This window comes from Callithrix jacchus, chromosome 16 (assembly GCF_049354715.1).
Source record: "Callithrix jacchus isolate 240 chromosome 16, calJac240_pri, whole genome shotgun sequence".
Classification (NCBI taxonomy): domain Eukaryota; kingdom Metazoa; phylum Chordata; class Mammalia; order Primates; family Cebidae; genus Callithrix; species Callithrix jacchus.
This window is the reverse complement of record NC_133517.1, coordinates 36,074,729-36,093,829: the sequence shown is the minus strand read 5'-3', so window position 1 is coordinate 36,093,829 and position 19,101 is coordinate 36,074,729. Positions and strand designations below refer to the sequence as shown.

The 19,101-nt window shown below is 35.1% G+C and overlaps 1 protein-coding gene across 5 annotated transcripts; it reads left to right on the top strand.

Annotated features, from left to right (window-relative positions):
• The first annotated feature begins 138 nt into the window (after positions 1-138).
• On the top strand, positions 139-17,042 carry OTUD6B (OTU deubiquitinase 6B). 5 transcript variants are annotated; one of them, XM_035277611.3, is made up of 7 exons: positions 139-255; positions 979-1,130; positions 3,349-3,429; positions 8,131-8,443; positions 10,448-10,509; positions 13,909-14,015; positions 14,725-17,042. In XM_035277611.3, the coding sequence occupies exons 2-7, from the start codon at positions 993-995 to the stop codon at positions 14,807-14,809; spliced, it is 786 nt and encodes a 261-aa protein (XP_035133502.1). In that variant the 5' UTR covers positions 139-255; positions 979-992; the 3' UTR covers positions 14,810-17,042. The 5 variants fall into 5 exon arrangements, with proteins under 5 accessions (XP_035133502.1, XP_002759106.4, XP_035133501.1 ...); XM_002759060.6 differs by having other exon boundaries at positions 139-292; XM_035277610.3 differs by having other exon boundaries at positions 139-353.
• The last annotated feature ends 2,059 nt before the right edge of the window (positions 17,043-19,101 follow it).

Sequence of the window (19,101 nt, the reverse complement as noted above, 5' to 3'; positions counted from 1 at the left end):
ACGGCAGGGTCACGGTAGTGCGCACGCGCAGCACCTCATTCAACTTTCTCCTGTTCGCAGTGGCTCGGCTTAGATTCGATACCGCCTTGAAGGCGGGCTGGGTCCCAGCAGTAGCCAATGGAGCCCCGGGTGAGGGTTGAAGGGTGGAAGGTGCCTAGTAGCCGGTGGTGTAGGTTTTTCCCAGCGCTTGTGCTGGGGTACCTGGTCGTCATGGAGGCGGTCTTAACTGAAGAGCTTGATGAGGAAGAGCAGCTGGTGAGAAGGCATCGCAAAGAGAAGAAGGAGTTGCAGGGTGAGGGGGAAGGAAGTGGGAATCTGGAAGCCGCCCCTACCCGGGGAAGGGCGCGTGGCAGGTCGGTGCTGGGGAATTTTAAGGCATGTCTGATCTGGATAACCCTAGACTTCCCCTAGTCGCAAGTGGTCTCCTCTCTCCCGCCTTCCCCGCCCTGGCGGCTCTTTAATTCCCCAGACTTCCGAGGCTTCCCCTTCTGAGGCCTGCCGCTTGCCCCCTACCCTGTGCCGCCGCCTTGGTGTCAGTGTCCTGAAAATACCTTGAAACCGAGATTTTGGACCCAGACTGGTCTCCTCCCAAACTCTCTATGCCTCCCTTTTCTATACTGCCCCAGTTACCGATATTTGGCCCTAATGGTTGTATTTTGAACGGCCTCGCCTCAGTTTAGGTGGCCTAGAAAAGATACCTGAAAGATTTAAAACTTGCTACAGTCAGGTTTTTTTCCTCCTCTTAACTCATGAAACAACCGAAATATAGTCAAGATTATGTTAATGAAGTTTGTGTGTGTGTGTGTCTCAGCGTCATCAGGCCGCTTCTCTCTCTACAGCTGTCTGTTATGTGATGACTCTTGCTTCCATAATTACTTTTTCTCTACCCTTCTCCCCTTACCATCCCCTTATTGGTTCCTGTTTTTCATCTCTTTTTACTCTTGGGTGTCTGACTTAATGATTTTGATGGCTTTTCAGCCAAAATTCAGGGTATGAAGAATGCTGTTCCCAAGAATGACAAGAAGAGGAGGAAGCAACTCACTGAAGATGTGGCTAAATTGGAAAAAGAAATGGAACAGAAGCATAGAGAAGAACTGGAGCAATTGAAGCTGACTATTAAGGAGAATAAGGTATGTGAAATGTTTGTTGTTGCCTACACCATTTGAAAACAGCTGTCCACTTCTTTTAAACTGCTTATTATCTAAAATCATAAAGTTGGTAGGCAAATGAAATCACTTAGTTATGCTCATGCATCACTTCTCATTAAGATTTTTGTGACCAGGTTCACAGGGCAGTGTTTTTATAAGGGAGATGAACCAAGAAAGTGCTGTACTTCTTTTACCTATTTACTTGCCTCGAAGATGAAGTGGCACCAAATGAAAATTGGAAGACCATACATCTGATCCCAGAATTGCAACTGAGTGGGATTGTAGCCTGAGCAATATTACTTAATCTTTCTGAGCTTGATTTTCCCACACGTATAATACAATACAAATATTTCTGCTGTCTAAGCACAGGTTTTTGTAAGAATCAAGAAAACGAACGTGAAGTCATTTTTAAATTATAAAAGTGCTTTATGAACAAGTTTTAATGAATGAAATTTTACTGATGTTTCTTGGGTAAGTTGGAGCATCCTTTCATCATTTTTACTAATATTTATTTTATTGTTGGAACTAATATATATGTGCCAAGCACTTTGTTTTATATGTATTATCTCATTTAACCTCAGTAACATAATGTGAGGTATTACCTATGAGATAAGTGTAAATAATCCCATTTTTCAAGTAGGAAACAGGCTTAAAGAGATTAAGAACTTTGTCCAGAAGTCATAACAGCTGTTAATTGCCAACGCCAGAATTCCAAATGAGAACTATCTTACTCCAGGAAGTGAATACTGAATTCTGCCATAGCTTTGTATAGTGTGGTATTTATTGTATAGGCTTTGGATGTAAAGGGCCATATAGACTCCACAACCTCACTCCATCTATGATAGTTAGAAAGTTCTTAGGTCTATGCAAAATCTTATCTGCATACTTAAATTTTATTTGGTTCATTTCGGTTTGCTTTTGACAAGTACAGCTTGTCTTTGCTAATTTACAATGGTCTTTACATTAAGTATAGTCTAAATTTCCCAACTTCCTTTGCCCTTAATATACTTCATCTCTAGGTAGCAAGGCATGATACTCCAGGTGTTAAATTGTGTCATGACAGTTGTGTTCCTAATTGTCTTCCCATCTTTTCTATTAGTGAGATAATTTTGTTTGCTTTCACAGACCTTTCAGTTTTGAGGTTTCCTTCCCAGGTTTCCAAGGACAAAAATGATTCATAAGCTACGTGGGGTCCTACTGTTGAAACACAAACTCCCATTCTACTTTGAACTGTTTATCTTTTTCATTAACTTAAATTGGTTTTCTTTTCTGACTACTACCCAAACTCATGCCATTGCTTTTTTGTTTTTTAGTTGCATCTCTGTTATCTTGCCTATTGTCAATATAGTCGTTTGTAAACTTTAGCAGATTCCTCTGAAGAATCACAAGATTCCTAATTTCACTAAAGCTGATAACCATTTTTTGAAGTCTCTGATTTTAATATTTTGATGATTTGTGATATAGTCTTTGGAGACTTCTGTCTCTGTGTATTAAAGGCCTTGAGTTATTCTATGTGTGTGTTATACTAAAAACTAGCTTAACTTATATTTGCAGTAATATTAGCTACTTATCTTTATAGTTAAAAGTCTAGCATCTTTATTTTACTCTAGCAAACACATACTAGCCATTTGAGTATTAGGATTGCTTATAATATCAAATGATATCATAAATTAAATATATTTTCTGCCTGCAGTTATCAGTTTGTAGATGGAAAAGGGTAGGGTAGGATAAGCTCAACTTAATACTAGGATCAAGAATTAGTACTCATCAAGTTCTGGCTTATTAAGATGGAAAAGGGCTTCTCCTGCCACATTGAGGTTGTGCATGTAAATAATGAACTGAGCCAGCACAGGACCTTTATCTTATATATACTATCAGTAGTCAGAGAAAAGAAGGGTAGAGTGCTGAATGAGTTGGCACTTACAGGAAGTACAGTACTGCATTTAGATTAATGGAGTAGGCATTCTAAGAAAGATGGAAGGCATGCAGGGATGAGCATGATCTTTGAAGGGTTGTAAGGAAACTTCTTGGGAACTTGTCAAATTTTTCCATAAAAATAGAGACAGGAGACAAAACCATATGATCTAATACAGTGTCTACTGCTGTTCAAATTTGAAATGTGGGATTAGATATATTTATGATTTTCAATAATTTAAAAAGTATTTTTCATTGACTTTTTAATACTTTTTGTTTCCTTCAGATAGATTCTGTTGCTGTTAACATTTCAAACTTGGTACTTGAGAATCAGCCACCTCGGATATCAAAAGCACAAAAGAGACGGGTATGAAAGTCATGTCACCAAGTTTATAAGTTAGTGCTGTGTGTTCAATACTATCTTAGGTACTATCTTAGGTCTTGTTATAGGAAGAAAATGAAAAAAAAAAAGATGCAGTTGCTTGTCAAGGAACTTGAACTAACATTTATTAAGCACCTGCTGTGTGTCACATACTATGCTAAGCCTCTTATATGAAATCTCAGTTAGTCCTGACAATAATCTTGTAAAGTAGGATCTCTTATCCCATTTTATGGAGAAGAAATGGTCCTAAGAGAATAAAAAATAACATTCAGGATGCAGTTCTCATAGGAAAGTGAAGCTGGGAATGAGAGTAGTTTATATTATCTCAGATTTAAAAATTCAGAATGTGGGCCCAGATGATATGATGTACAACCCTGGCTAAGAACTATACCATTGGGTGAGAAATAAAGATTTGAACCTAGAAGTTAACACATGTAGGTATACAAAATTCTTAGAGAATTGTGTAGGTATCTATATAATGATTAATTATGAAAATTTAGAGAAGGGTTGGAATTTGAAAGAAATATTATTTAGATAGAATATTCCAGATAGGAGAAACAGCATGCACAAAACAAATGTGAGGATAACATATTGTATTATTGAGGAGCTATATGGAAACTGATTTATTGGAAGTAGCTAGTTCATATCAGCATTATGGAAATGAGATTAGCTAGGTAAGTCCCTTGAATTTGAAAAAAGAAAAATGAATAAATTCAGTCTTTTTAGTCATGAGTATTATTTTATTAAAACTCGATGTTTTCCATGGTTTAAATGCATAGTTTTAAACTCGTTTTGCATCTTATGACATAGTATGTAATTTAGTAGAGCATGGAGTTTAGTGTCAAACAGATGAGGTTTTATCATTTACTGTTATACTTTGGGTAAGGTTCTTCTTTAAGCCTCAGTTTCACATCTATAAAATGGGGGCAAGTGATAGCTACTTCATAAGACAGCTACTTCATAAGGTACTTCATTTTGAATATTAAATAATGTATTATTTCCAAAGCCCTTGACACAGGCCTGGAGAATTAATGAGTCAACAAATGATAGTATTGATTACTATGTTAAGTAGTACATAGTATGCCTCTTAAAAAATTAAACCTAAAAACAATGCCTTTTTTGTTTGAAAGTTGATGAAATGCACAGTCAAACATTTCTCTTTGTATAAAATTTTATTCTTGAGTAAATATAATTCTGATTTTTGTAGATTCATAAATTTTAGATTTCATGGAATCTTGGAGATTGTCTGCTTATGATATGCATTCTTTTGTGATGATCTCACAATTGTCATCTAGCTTCTATAGATCAAAAAGGAAGGGCAGAATTTGTGCATGCCAGTAGCATAACAAAGTATTGGAATAACATTGACTTAGTAATTGATACATCTTATAATAGTCTAACTAATTCTGGAAAACATATGGACACAGTTATTCCTGTCTTTATCAAAACTTGTTCCTCCATAGCTGGATCTCTGACAACAGAACAAACAAAATGAAAACTCCCTTGCCTTTCTCAAAAATTTTGTTACCTTTTCCCTAAAATACTGCACAACTGGAAATATACTTTTGTCAGCTATCCTCTTAAAACATTTAGTATCTTTTATAGTCAGCTGCTTGACAGTTTTCTGCTTGGCAGAAAAAATGGCCAAGTCATGCTTTTACATTGTTATGTTAATGGAATTTTAGAACAGAAAATATTAAACATTTACAATATTTGAGAAAATGGAACCTGAAGTCAGGATGCACAATCAGGTGTTAGATAATTTGGTACCTCCTGTTTTGCAGAAGCACCAAGGAATGAAAAGTCAGTTAATATATGATGTTTATCTTTGGGAAAGATACAACTCTGGAAGAAAAACATAAAACTTTATAAAGATTTATTGTAAGAATATTGTGGAATATTTTAGAGCATATCTCTTATTTTTAGTCTAGAAAAACATAGTATTTTATTTAATTCAAAAAACTTAGAAGGTTTTTGATAGGATAGAAAGAATCTAGCCGGGCGCGGTGGCTCAAGCCTGTAATCCCAGCACTTTGGGAGGCCGAGGCGGGTGGATCACGAGGTCAAGAGATCGAGACTATCCTGGTCAACGTGGTGAAACCCCGTCTCTACTAAAAATACAAAAAATTAGCTGGGCATGGTGGCGTGTGTGCCTGTAATCCCAGCTGCTTGGGAGGCTGAGGCAGGAGAATTGCCTGAACCCAGGAGGTGGAGGTTGCTGTGAGCCGAGATTGCGCCATTGTACTCCAGCCTGGGTAACGAGCTAAACTCCGTCTCGGAAAAAAAAAAATAATAATAAAAATAAAGAGTCTAAAATAGAACTTAGAAGAGCTGGCTTCTAAAAATATGAAATTTGAGAGCTGGAATGAGATTGAGTTTAATTTCTTTATTTTACAAATGAGAAAGCAGAGATCCAGGTTATCGCAGTAGTACACTAAAACTTTGATACAAACCCAGGACTGGTGTTCAGCTCTTAGTATTCCCTTAGAGTTGTCTTTGCTATATTACTATATCAACATGACTCTAGTTTTATCTACTATATATTTATGATTTACATGCTATTATCATCTTTTACACATTTTTATTAGAACTTATTGGTACCATTCTATCTCCAGTACTATAGCTGTAGAAACCAAAGTGCCTAGTGGTTTTGGGAAGCTATACATTGCTGGAAAGAGAATCCAGTGAATTTCTTATCTAGTGCTCTGAAAAGGAAACTCAGTTGTTTTGTTCTACTGAAGCAAAACATGAAGGGAAAAAAATGAAATGATTAGAATTAGTATTTTAGAAGCTTAAACAGTTTTACAGATAGGATAAAGTGCCACTCTTCCAGTAAATAGTATATGACATCATTAACTTCAGCTCCCATCTGCTCCAACTTTTATTCTGATTCAGGTGCCTGGATAGAAGGAGCTCTCTGTGTTGTCCTTGGTCCCTGCTCTGCTCTTACCAGCTGTGTGGCCTTTGGAAATCTTTCTGCATGCTGTTTCCTCAGAAGAGGAAAATGAGGGGTTTTGGATTAGATGATATCTAAGGTGCTTATTCTTCCTCTCCCCTCTGAAACTTTTTTAGTCTTTTATAAAGTAATAGTGCCATCTTGTGTTTTAAGATTTTTATGCCTCTGTGATCCACATTTCTAGGTATGTAGTGAAATAAATTTGTTCCTGTTACTTATATTACAGAGTTGGGAAGTAAAACCTTAAATAGGCTACGTTTTATTAGGGCGATGTTGCTGGTTTTGATTCAGGTAGCTTATAAATCACTTTAGGTTCATCTAGCATGGCACGTCACAGGCAAATAGTACAAGTATTTGGCAATAAGTTTAATTGAAACTTGCCTTCCCATTCACTTTTGTTTCAAGGAGGAATTAGAGCTAGCGGTATGGAAGTCTTTACCTTTTTCTAGTCTTGGCTTACCAAATCCTTCACTGTAACTTATTACTAATATCAAGATTTATATAACTTAGTTGGTTTTTATTCTTAAATTATAAAGGAGTTTCCCTTTGAGTGTACAAACAAAATATATGGTAAAGGATTAGAAAGATGCAGAAAAACATACAGACATACACACACACCCTTTTCAAAGTAAAATTTATTTCAGAATCCCGTCATCCAGATAAAAGAACTATATTTTACATATATTCTAGTTTTCTTTTAGTACTATGTTAAGTGTAGACTTACTGCATACTAACTATATGCCTATCTTTTTTGCCTCCAATTGCATCTCTTGACACTTTTTTTCTGGCACTCTAGCTCTATGAACTGTTTTTAGCTATGAAACATATAGTGCTTTCTGGCTTTTGATCATTACTAGTCCATCTGTCAGGAATTTTTTTCCCTTTCTTCTTCACCAGTCTTCCCGCCACACCTCCAGTCTATTCTTCATGTCACAGATCTCTCATTGCCTTAACCCCACTCCATCCTAGCATATGTTTCCATGGTAGGAGCTCTTCAGACATTTGGGTAAGGAAACCAAATTGCAGAATGTGACAAATGATACCATTTTTATTAAAAATTTACACATTTTTCAAGAGTATACTATATTTATGAAAACGAATAGAAAAGCAATCTAGAAGGATACATACCAAACCTAGACCAAGCACTGGGATGGCAGTGGTTTTAGGGGGAACTTTAGTCTATCTGTTATATTTTATTTTATTTTTTTTGTAAAATATTTGTTAATTAAATGTATGCATATACATTCATTTTAAAAAGCTGGATAAAAATAGTGTCTGCCTATACTCTTCTAAATGCTGTGTTACATTAACGTGTTATTGGTGGAGTGATAAGAAGGCTGGATTAGCCTGGGCTTTAGTATAATAATAATGTGCTTTAAGGCCTAGGATAGCTCAGTCTTAAGATAATACTTTGAAATCAGTAAGTAAAGTTTTTAGAAACTTGGCATGTAGTTTTTAAGTAGATTTCAAAGAAAAACTAGAGGGCTCTCTTAATGTTCAGTATAGAGCAAGGTGCTGGAAACACACAGATGAGTAAGATAGCAGGCCCTTACAGGAGCTCAGCTTGTAGAAAATTCTTTAAACAATGAGATAATCAATGTGATAGTGCTTGTGGGAGAAGGGAGAAAGACACCAAAAAGTTTTGAGACCTTTACATCTCCATTCCCTTAATAAATGAGAGTTAGTCTTAATCATTATGAATTAACTTTCCTGCATTCTCGTTTTCTTAGGAAAAGAAAGCTGCATTGGAAAAGGAGCGAGAAGAACGGATAGCTGAAGCTGAAATTGAAAACTTAACAGGAGCCAGACATGTGGAAAGTGAAAAACTTGCTCAGATATTGGCAGCTAGACAGTTAGAAATTAAACAGATTCCATCTGATGGCCACTGTATGTATAGAGCCGTTGAAGATCAACTGAAAGAAAAGAATTGTGCTCTGACTGTGGTTGCCTTAAGAAGTCAGACCGCTGAGTATATGCAAAGCCATGTGGATGACTTTCTGCCATTTTTAACAAACCCTAATACAGGAGATATGTATACTCCAGGTAATTTATTTTTCTTTACTACTTTTCATTGTTGCTGTTGTTTTTAAATAAAGTGCTTCCTAGCACTGAGCATAAGAAGAACCCATATGATCCTTATGAGGAAAAACATCACAAGATTTAGGCAGAATTATTTCACATATTTTAATAGATGTTGGTATATTTTTCTTTATTAAGATTTTTAAATTAGTTATTTTGTAATTAGAATATGTTAATCATTTTATGTAAGATAAAAATAGGAATAAGATTAATCATTTTTGAAAAATATGTAAGTTTATATTTGACGAAGTTAATTATTGAGGAAGATAAGCTTGAGGAAGTATATATAGGGTCTGAAGACCATAAGGAGAGAATGACTAGGAAAACTATTTCCTCCTTTTATCCCATACTTTGGGAATTTTACTTTTATTCTTAATAAGCTATAATTACGAAGATTAGTATTCAAGTAAAATTTGATTTTGCAAAACCAAAACAAATGAGTTAATAACCTGCTTTATTATGTATAGTACTTTCCACAGTTAAAATATTTACGATGAAGTAAAAAGTATACAACTAGCAGATGAGGAAGAGAGCAAGTAAAAATCTGAATAGATTTTGGAGGAGTAAAGAATGGACTAGAGGACTGTTAGTCCCTGAGGACTTTTGATGGCAGGTTTGGCAGTGTCCACTGGGAACAAGTCATATGGCCAAAATGGGTTGGAGAGAGAAAGGTTAAGGCTGACTTTCCTTTAGTGGAGTCTGCCCTCCATGGAGGGAAGGTAGAGAGTGATGCAAAATGGATAAGAATGAGCATTGGCAATCAAGTATGTCTCCTTTAGTGTGTATGACCTGCAGTATCTGTGGATAGATCTCAAGAATGACTTAGGCATATCTAATTCTGTAGTGAATGAATTTCCCATAGATGTCATATTGGAAATGTTAACTTATCTCTTGCTGTTTTAGGTCACTGCTGTTTTCTAATTAAACAGAACTTGCTATGGGACATAAACTCATTTTTCCATATATCTTGATATATGCTGAGACAATGTGATAAATGACTTTTCTGTCGTTAATCTCCCAAATGATTACCAAATCATTGAAACTCCCCAATTGCACTAGTTGTAGGGCATAGAGAAGGTGGCAGTTCAGTATGCTGAGTCAGAGAAAAACACAAAAGACTTAATTATCTTCATTTATTCAACCAATATTAATTGAAGGCCACTGCACAGCACTATCCTAGGCACTATTCTGAACACTGAAGATTTAACAGGGAATGAAACAAACACGAGACATATTTTTCTTTTAGATGTCCATAATTTCTTTCCCTCCATCTTTGTAGTAAGGATAATTGTTTACCATTTTAACATACTATATATAAAGTTGTATTCACAAAATATACCCATTGTAAATTTAGTGACTAGGTCTTTTACTTCTCAGGATTGATCTGAAAAGCCTTTCCTTAGCTAGAACTGATATTTATGCAAATAATGTAAGTGCTTCCAAAATAACAAGTGGAGGCACTGTTTGATGCTATGTGATGCTATCTCTGGGGAAGGAATTTCAACTAATCTGTACTTTTACTCAGATTTTCTTCGTACCTTTTCCAGAGTCTTACAGTAAACCTGATTATACAGGGACAAGGTGTTTTTTTTTGGTCTTACCTGGTATTCCTTTGGATGCAGGTTTGGGCTTCACAATACAGGTCAAGATAGTGAATATGGTGGCAATTTTGGGAGTCATTGCTGGGGGTAGAGTTAGGTAGGTTTGATATGTAGGGAAGGTATCTGGGCCTCTGACAGAAGAAATAAAGCAGAAGTGGACTGCTCTATTGGATGGAAATGTGGTAGAAAGTTGGAGTGAATAAAGTTTGGATTTGGGAGGTGGATTAGATTATGGAGTATACTGATAAAGAAGGAGAATGTTCATAACTTGGGCATTTTTGTCAGAAATTGTGGGAAGTATAAAAGGGATCTTGTAACATAAGTTACAAAAATTATTAAATGCTGTATTCTGACCTATTCTCTACAGAAGAGTTTCAGAAGTACTGCTATGATATTGTAAACACAGCTGCATGGGGAGGTCAGCTTGAGGTAAGTTTGTAGTTATTCATAGCGATTGTGGGTTGTTAAATTATTTCTGAATCCCCTCTGTAGTTTTAAGATGTTTCTCAGCTGATCCCAATTTCTCTTTGAAGATTCCTTTTCTTTATATATTTGCTATTCTCAACTAAAAAAGAAATAGGTAGTTAACATCATTAGGTCTATGATTAAAGTATGAGGATTAAAACACTATTTCATTTTAAAAAGCTCGGTGTTAGATCTATTTGTTGGAGGTACATCTGTGTAAGTTTTTTCATTGTGATGCTGCTACTGACAACACATTTGATTTTCTGCACTTAGGAAAGTGAAGACTTTACTGAAGTAAAGTAAAATTTACTGTAGTGGCTCAGCTGATCAAAGTCACTATTGGAAAAATGTCTTTTTTACATCAAAAGTGAAAAAGATATTTTTATATGAAATTACAGCCCAAATCCTATCACAGCATATGTATTAAAATTGTGCTTTCAATTCCTAATAGATTGTGACTGACTTACTTGAAAGTAGTAGTTGATGCATTAAATTCATATGTAAGAAAACAGTATATTCAGTCACTTTTAGAAAGTTACCAAGATTTCTTTTTAGCTCCAATTTAAAAAAATCTGTTAACTTTGTTTTGTTAAAATAAACAAAACAGTTAAGTAGACCAGATGGTGATGAAGCAGCCTGGGTATTAGACAGGATAAGAAGTAAAGTCCTAGATTCAGGTGCTGGCATTTCCTTCTACCTCTCTGTTTTGTGGCCACAGGGGTGTCAGGGGTGTCAGCCATCCTGCCAATCTTAAGTTTCTTGACTACTGTATGATCATAATAAACCCTCTCTGTGTACTCAGTTAACCATTTTTGAACATTAAATAAGACAGAGAGTACCTACATAAAAGTTTGTAAGCTGAAGTGCCAGATGGATGAACCTAGACAGTGCAATTAATAACATATAATGAAAATTTAATTATCGTGAATAGTCTTTGGCTCTAAATAATTCAGTTTAAGAACTGCTTCATTTGAAGATGTGACATGAATGTTGCCCCCAAATCTTTGTCTTAGTAGTGCTGTGTATGTGCATCTCCACCAGAGGGAACTCTATCCATTAGTTTTGTATACCTCTGAAACTCAGACGTTTTCATAGTAGCTTTGTTACTACATTAGGAATAGTTAAAAATGCTTGAACTTTCTTATAACGATCACTCATATGAGTATTAGAGATTAAATCAACTCTATTTAAACTAAGAAAAGCCTTTTAAAACATCTTTTGAAGGATAATTACTCAGTTTTTTCATCTCTGAATTCATTTGAAGTAAAAGTTGCAGTTTTCACAATAGGGTACATTTAAGTTATTAAAGAGAAAATCATTCTTATGATTCCTGAAGTTAGAAGGGATGGTGGGATTTCCAGAGTTTGGTTCCCATCCTTGAGTCTATGCTAGTATCTTAAAAATGTTATTTTAGATATAAGAAAAATCTGCTTCAACGGAACATTTTTGATTTGCTACCATGCAGCAGAGCCCTTTCCATATTTTTAAAGTGATTTCTTACATTCTTCAAAACTTCAGGAAGGACTATATTCATTGATGGAATGTTCTTTTAATGGAGCAAGTACATATCCCATAGTGCCCCATAGATCGGGGCATTATGATTTTTCTTTTCTTTTTGAGACAGAGTCTCACTCTGTCGCCCAGGCTGGAGTGCAGTGGTGCTATCGATAATTGCTCACTGCAGTCTCAATCTCCCAGGCTTAAGTGATCCTCCCACTTCTGAGTAGCTGGGACTACAGGCATGCACCATTATGCTTGGCTACTATTTGTATTTTTTGTAGAAACAGGGTCTTATTGTGTTGCCCAGGCTGGTCTCAAACGCTTGAGTTCAAGTGAGCTCAAGGCACCTTAGCCTCCTGCAGTGCTGGGATTACAGGCATGAGCCACCAACCACCAGCGGACACTATGATTGAAAACTGTTAATGATTAATTTGTTTATGAACTTCAGCTCTAGAGTCAAAGTTCTTCAGTTCTGTGCAGGCCATTTAATTTGCTAATGCTTGACTTTGACAAGTCTCATAAACCTTTTTTGCCTCAGGTGCTAAGTCTTTAAAATAATAGTACCTATTCCATAAAGTTATTGAGAGGATTAAAGCTCTGTCACCTTAATTGGAGTGCAGTGGCGTGATCTTGGCTCACTGTAACCTCTGCCTCCCGGGCTCAAGTGATCCATCACGTCCAGTTAATTTTTGTATTTTTTTGTAGAGACAGGGTTTAACCATGTTGCCCAGGCTGGTCTGAAATGCCCGGACTCAAGGGATCTGCCTGCCTCGGCCTCCCAAAGTGCAGAATTATGGGTGTGAGCCACTGTGCTTGGCCATAATTGTAATAAGTCTTAAAACATGTTAGCATTAATGTTCATTATTTACCATTATTCATCTGGCTTTAGGCTCTAGTTTTCTATTATATGGTATGAAATTACTTAAAATTGTATATCTTAATGAGATGGAAACTTGTTGATAGGGCAGTACAATTCATATACATAGTTCATTCTATTCTTGCTTTGAAAATTATAGAACAGTGGTTATCAACAGTGTTTGTAGCTTAGAATCATCTGAAAAACTTAAAAAAATAAATAAATATGTTATTCTTCCCTTCTACCCATTTTCTCACATTGTAATTGATTTGATCTGATGCTTAAGCAATGGTATTTCAAAAATATTTTTGTTATGGACATTTTCAAGCATATTCAAAAGTAGAGAGACTAATATAATATACTTAATCTACCCATTGCCCCTCTTCATTAACAGTGGCATTGATATTTTTTACAAAACTTTTGTGCAGGTAGTGCTTGAGCAGTCTCTGCATTTGATTTAATAAATACAAGATGATCATCCCTAATCTGAAAATTTGAAATCTGAAATGCTCCCAAATCAAATTTTTTGAGGGCTGACATGACATCACAAATGGAAAATTCTACACTTGACTTTATGTGAAAGGTCACAGGTTCACTACTTAATTTCATGCACAAATTATTTAAAATGTAGTATAAAACTACCTTACTGTTATGTGTGTAGGATATGTATGAAACATGAATGAATTTTGTGTTTAGACTTGAGTTCCATCCCCAAGATAGCTCATGTAATACATACAAATATTCCCAAATTGGAAAAAAAATTCAAAGTCTAAAACAGTTCTGGTTTCAGGCATTTAAGATAAAGGATATTCAACCTGTTCTATATTTACTCGTTCAACAAATATTTATTAAGTGCCCACTATATGCCAGGCTCTCTGTGTACAGTAGTGAACAGAGCATTTCCCTGCTCTGACTGGTTGCCCATTCACACATACTTCAGTAGTTTACTATTTGAATATGATGTACATTTTTATTTTCCTTACTTATACTTTTTTTTCTTCCTGTAGCTTAGAGCTCTGTCTCACATTTTACAAACACCAATAGAGATAATACAGGCAGATTCTCCTCCCATTATAGTTGGTGAAGAATATTCACAAAAACCACTAATACTTGTGTAAGTACCTAGACATTTTTACTGTTTTATTTTTCACAATTGAGACAAAAAGGAATATAAAAATTTTAGAATATATATGTTAAAATATATGACTTAGATAATTTTTTAAACCTGTAGTGATGTATTCTTGTGTGTGAGTTAAGAATAAAGTCATTTCTAAAGGTTACAAAATTTTAGGACTAGTTTGTATACTGTCCAGGTTTGACATTAGTAGTGCTAAAGGTTTCAACAAGTGTAAAAGTTGAGATATCTTCATGTTACCTATTTATTCCTTAGATGTTTTTTCTTAATTTTATCAAAATATCTTACATGATTGAGAAATCTCTTCTGAAATACAGCATGCAGGGTTTGCTATTGGCTTTAGTATTTTTTAGCTAAACCTATTAAGGTAGTCATCAATGGCTAAGACTTAGGTGACAATTTAAGCTTACTGAGCCCTCAGCATGTAAGCCTTTTCATTTTACCCCCAGTGATTGAACCAGATCTAGATGACTGCTGCCACTTTTCAAATGATGTTGAACTCTTAATTAATATGTCCACATAGTCTATTGAGTGATACCCATGTGGACTGAGTCATTCGGAATCATTGGTTTATATACACATAATAAGCATGTTTGTGTATATATACATACACACACACATACACAGTAAATTACTTTGATCAAAACTCATTTCATCAAAACTACTCATTTCTTTTTTTTAATTTCAGATATATGAGACATGCATATGGCTTAGGAGAACATTATAATTCTGTTACACGGTTGGTAAACATAGCTACTGAAAATTGCAGCTAATTTATCCAACGTTGTACAATTATGTTTTAATACGGTGTGCTGAACTGAGTATTTCTACCAAGTGTTGGGTTATTCTAATGCTACTGAAAAACACAACTACCTTAAATCAGTTTTATGGCAAACTACTAACAGATGTTTTTAGAAATATGTCACATATAAACTTTAATCAGTGTCTTCTTAGTGGAATTTTTAAAACTTGTAAGTCCATTGTGGAGAACATCATTCATAGACCAAGATGGTACTATTTGCTGATACTTTCATTTATATAGGATCCTGGACATTCTGTTCTGTGTTCAAACAAATTTTCAACGTTTGTAATTCTCCCTTTTCTCCCTGTTACTAAAAACTTTCAAAATAATCATTTCAATGTAATTCGTCTTGAAAAAGTTTACCCAATATCTTTGTCATTGCAGTAATGTAGTATGGTGATGGCCAATTTAATTAACGCCTATAAAATGAACTTGATTGTTGTAACCATGGTATTGATGAGATTAATGCAGCAAAGCTTTGTTATTAATATATATAGAATTATCAAAGCATAGCTAAGAGGCTGGCTTTGATAATTAAGAATTTAAAAATATTTATTTAGATGGGATTCAGTTGTCTAAAGAAGTGAGACAAATTTAAAGGTAAATAGATATTCTCTGTCAAATTTAAACCTCTAAAGAGTTAGAGATTAGTTTTTATTTGTGTATAACTTAAAAAAGACCTAATAGATTACTATCTTTTTAATACATATATTATTCTTTGGTGTTTTTTTAAGCATCATACTGGAGTTAGTACCATCATCTCTTCATTTCTTTCATAACTACACATTTTTATATTTCCTTTTGTGTTTTCTACTTTGCTTTCCTTGAAGGAACAAGTATTTTATGGCCTTTACCTTGTACAATTTTAGGGAGTAGCAGTGTAAAAGGTCTAAGGCCACATTTACTTGAAATTCTTCCTCTTTTCTAATTTGTCGTATGAGATATCTCCCTTTTTACTTCATTCTCTAGGATTTGAAGATAACTTTTGTCACTTGTTATTTTTATTTGCCTTATTAATGTCACCTTTCCTTCAACTCAAATATTTGAGAATTTTTATGTTACATGTACAAACAAAGTTGAAAGCCACTGTTTGGGAGCCAAGACTTATGTACGATTGTTTTCTATGTGAATGGTTTATCTAGATTTCAGAAATCTGGTTTAGTCCAGATTTCAGGTTACTCACAGCAGTATTCTTTCTAAGAGAATATATATACAAATGTCTCTCATAATTTATGTAAAGAAGTATTATGAAAATGAAACCTTTTTGGCTTGATATATTTTTTTCAAATTAGAGCTATAACTAGTAAGATTTAACATTGTTTACAGCATTTGAATTTTTGCTCTTTGACTACAACTAATTTTTATAAGCAAATATTGGGTTTATAATATGAAAAATAGGGTGTCAGTCTTTTCACATGCCCAGCAGGTAACAATGTGGGAAGCTGGCAGGGTCCTTGATAGCAAGTAAGTACTTCCTGAAGACTTTCCAGTTCAAAAGATTACAAGCCATTCTGCCTACCAAACAAAATATATTCTGAAGGATGCCTGTTCTGTAACCTTTGATCTAAATTTTTTGGTGTCTGAAATTTAATAGTAAAACACTAAATGGTTTGGGTTTATTTTGAAGTAATCTGTTACTTTAAAATGTCAACATTAGGAAGTAATAAAACAAGATATTGTGAAACCCAGTATTATAAATGTTATCTACATCTAAAGTATTCTAAAATAAATTATTGGCAGCTTTATTTTTTTTCTTTATAATAGTTAGAATTTTTTTGGTTATATGTCTATTTCTTATTTGTGTTGTATTTTTGATTTAAGTGGCCAACGTGGTTATGAACAGGATTTGTATGGTCAGCTTCTGTTCTTTCCTAAAACTTCAGATAAATATCAAGTTAGTTATAACCTAAAAAAGTGTTTAAATAAAATGGCAGATGTTAATTTTAAAGCAGTATATGCTAATTTAGTTTTTCATATGATGATGGTCTAATGGAAGTTACATAAGCTTTCTTTTTTTCTAACTCAGAAAAACATATGGCAGACGTCTGGAATATGTCTTTAGCCAATAATTTTATTCACTTAAATATGTTTACGACTTGTATAAAGCAAAAAAGAATGTGTGTAACTATAGTGAACAATACAGATTTGCTTATATTATGTGATGTTTACCAAAAAAAGAATAAAAGATGAATGAATTAAATAAACATTAATTTGCTTGAATTGTCATTCTTTAACGATTTGAGAATTTAGAAGTGGAGAAAACTCATTTTACTTTAGAATTTTATCCAGCCTTTATTTTGCCTTCACATGTAATGGAAAATAATACAATCACAGGTTCTTTTATTTATTTTATATATACATATATGTATATTATTGCACTTTAGGTTCCAGGGTACATGTGCAGAACATGCAGGATTGTTGCATAGGTACATACATGGCAATGTGGTTTGCTGCCTCCATCCCCCCGTCACCTGTATCTGGCATTTCTCCCCATGTTATCCCTCCCCAACCTCCCTACCCCTCCCCGCCCCATCCCTCCCCTATTCCCCCCAACAGACCCCAATCACAGATTCTTACATTTAAGGGATTTTGAATAAATATATAAGCATGGTTTATGCCCCAGAGTAGAGGGAGATAAAGTAATCGCCATTTAAGCTATGGCTCTTAGAAATCAGGTAGAAGCTTAGAACTTTCTAGAATAATGAATATTTATTTAGGGTAAGTGATTTTGAAAAATATTTTAAGACCCATAGATGTTAAAATAAAGAATAAACATTTGTGTGCAAGCATGTGGAGCAATAAGAAGGAAGTTTGTGCAAATTAATATTTTCACACAATTGTTAATTTAGTGCCTTCTTAGTACAGGTTCTTATGAACTAGCTGAAGGACTAGATCAGTTGATTTTCTGAGAACGTATTTGGTGATTTCATGCTTTTTTTTTTTAACTTTTATTGATCAGATGAAAGTTTTTCTCCTTGTCTGTTATTGCATACATTTAGTGTTTCCTCCATCTTAAGTCTTTATCTTAGATCTCATGAGGTTTTAATTCTTCCTTTTTTTTTTTTTTTTTTGAGACAGAGTCTTGCTTGCTCTGTTGCCCAGGCTTGGAGTGCAGTGGTGCAATCTTGGCTTACTGCAACTATCACCTCCTGAGTTCAAGTGATTCTCCTGCCTCAGCTTCCTGAGCAGCTGGGACTATAGCTGCATGCCACCGTGCCTGGCTAATTTTTTGTGTTTTTAGTAGAGACAGGGTTTCACCGTGTTAGCTAGGATGGTCTCCAACTCCTGACCTCATGATCTCCCTGACTTGGCCTCCCAAAGTGCTAGGATTACAGGCTTGAGTCACTGCGCCAAATCAAGATTTTAATTCTTAAGCTTTGGGAAACATCAGTTCCTGTCTTTTAACCCACCATTGTTCTCTCCTACAAGGTCTTGGAACTACCATTCAGAGTTGAATATTTTTTTCTTTTTCTTTTTTTTAAATTATACTTTAGGTTCTGGGGTACATGTGCAGATCATGCAGGATTGTTGCATAGGTACATCCATGGCAATGTGGTTTGCTGTGTCCATCCCCCACCGTCACCTATATCTGGCATTTCTTCCCATTTTATCCCTCCCCAACTTCCCCACCCTGCTGTCCCTTCCTGGCACCCCCCCCAATAGACCCCAGTATGTGATGCTCCCCTTCCTGTGTCCATGTGATCTCATTGTTCAACACCCACCTATGAGTGAGAACATACAGTGTCTGATTTTCTGTTCTTGTGTCACTTTGCTGAGAATGATGGTTTTCAGATTCATCCATATCCCTATAAAGTACACAGACTTATCTTTTTTATGGCTGCATAGTATTCCATGGTGTATATGTGCCACACTTTCCTTGTCCAGTCTATCATTGATGGGCATTTGGGTTAGTTCCAGGTCTTTGCTATTGTAAACAGTGCTGCAGTAAGCATATGTATGCATGTGTTTTTATAATAGAACGATTTATAATCCTTTGGGTATATACCCAGTAATGGGATTGCTGGATCAGATGGTGTTTCTATTTCTAGATCCTTGAGGTATCGCCACATTGTCTTCCACAATGGTTGAACTAATTTACACTCCCACCGACAGTGTAAAAGTATTCCTATTTTTCCACATCCTCTCTAGCATCTGTTGTCTTCAGACTTTTTAATGATGGCCATTCTGACTGGCATGAGATAGTATCTCAATGTGGTTTTGATTTGCATTTCTCTAATGACCAGTGATAATGAACATTTTTTC

Bases quoted from the DNA above. Each gene is read 5' to 3' on its own strand.
- OTUD6B (XM_002759060.6), top strand. From the start codon at position 211: ATGGAGGCGGTCTTAACTGAAGAGCTTGATGAGGAAGAGCAGCTGGTG. The intron at 1,131-3,348 runs GTATGTGAAATG...TGTTTCCTTCAG, and splicing joins TGACTATTAAGGAGAATAAG to ATAGATTCTGTTGCTGTTAA. The intron at 14,016-14,724 runs GTAAGTACCTAG...TTTTAATTTCAG, and splicing joins CAAAAACCACTAATACTTGT to ATATATGAGACATGCATATG.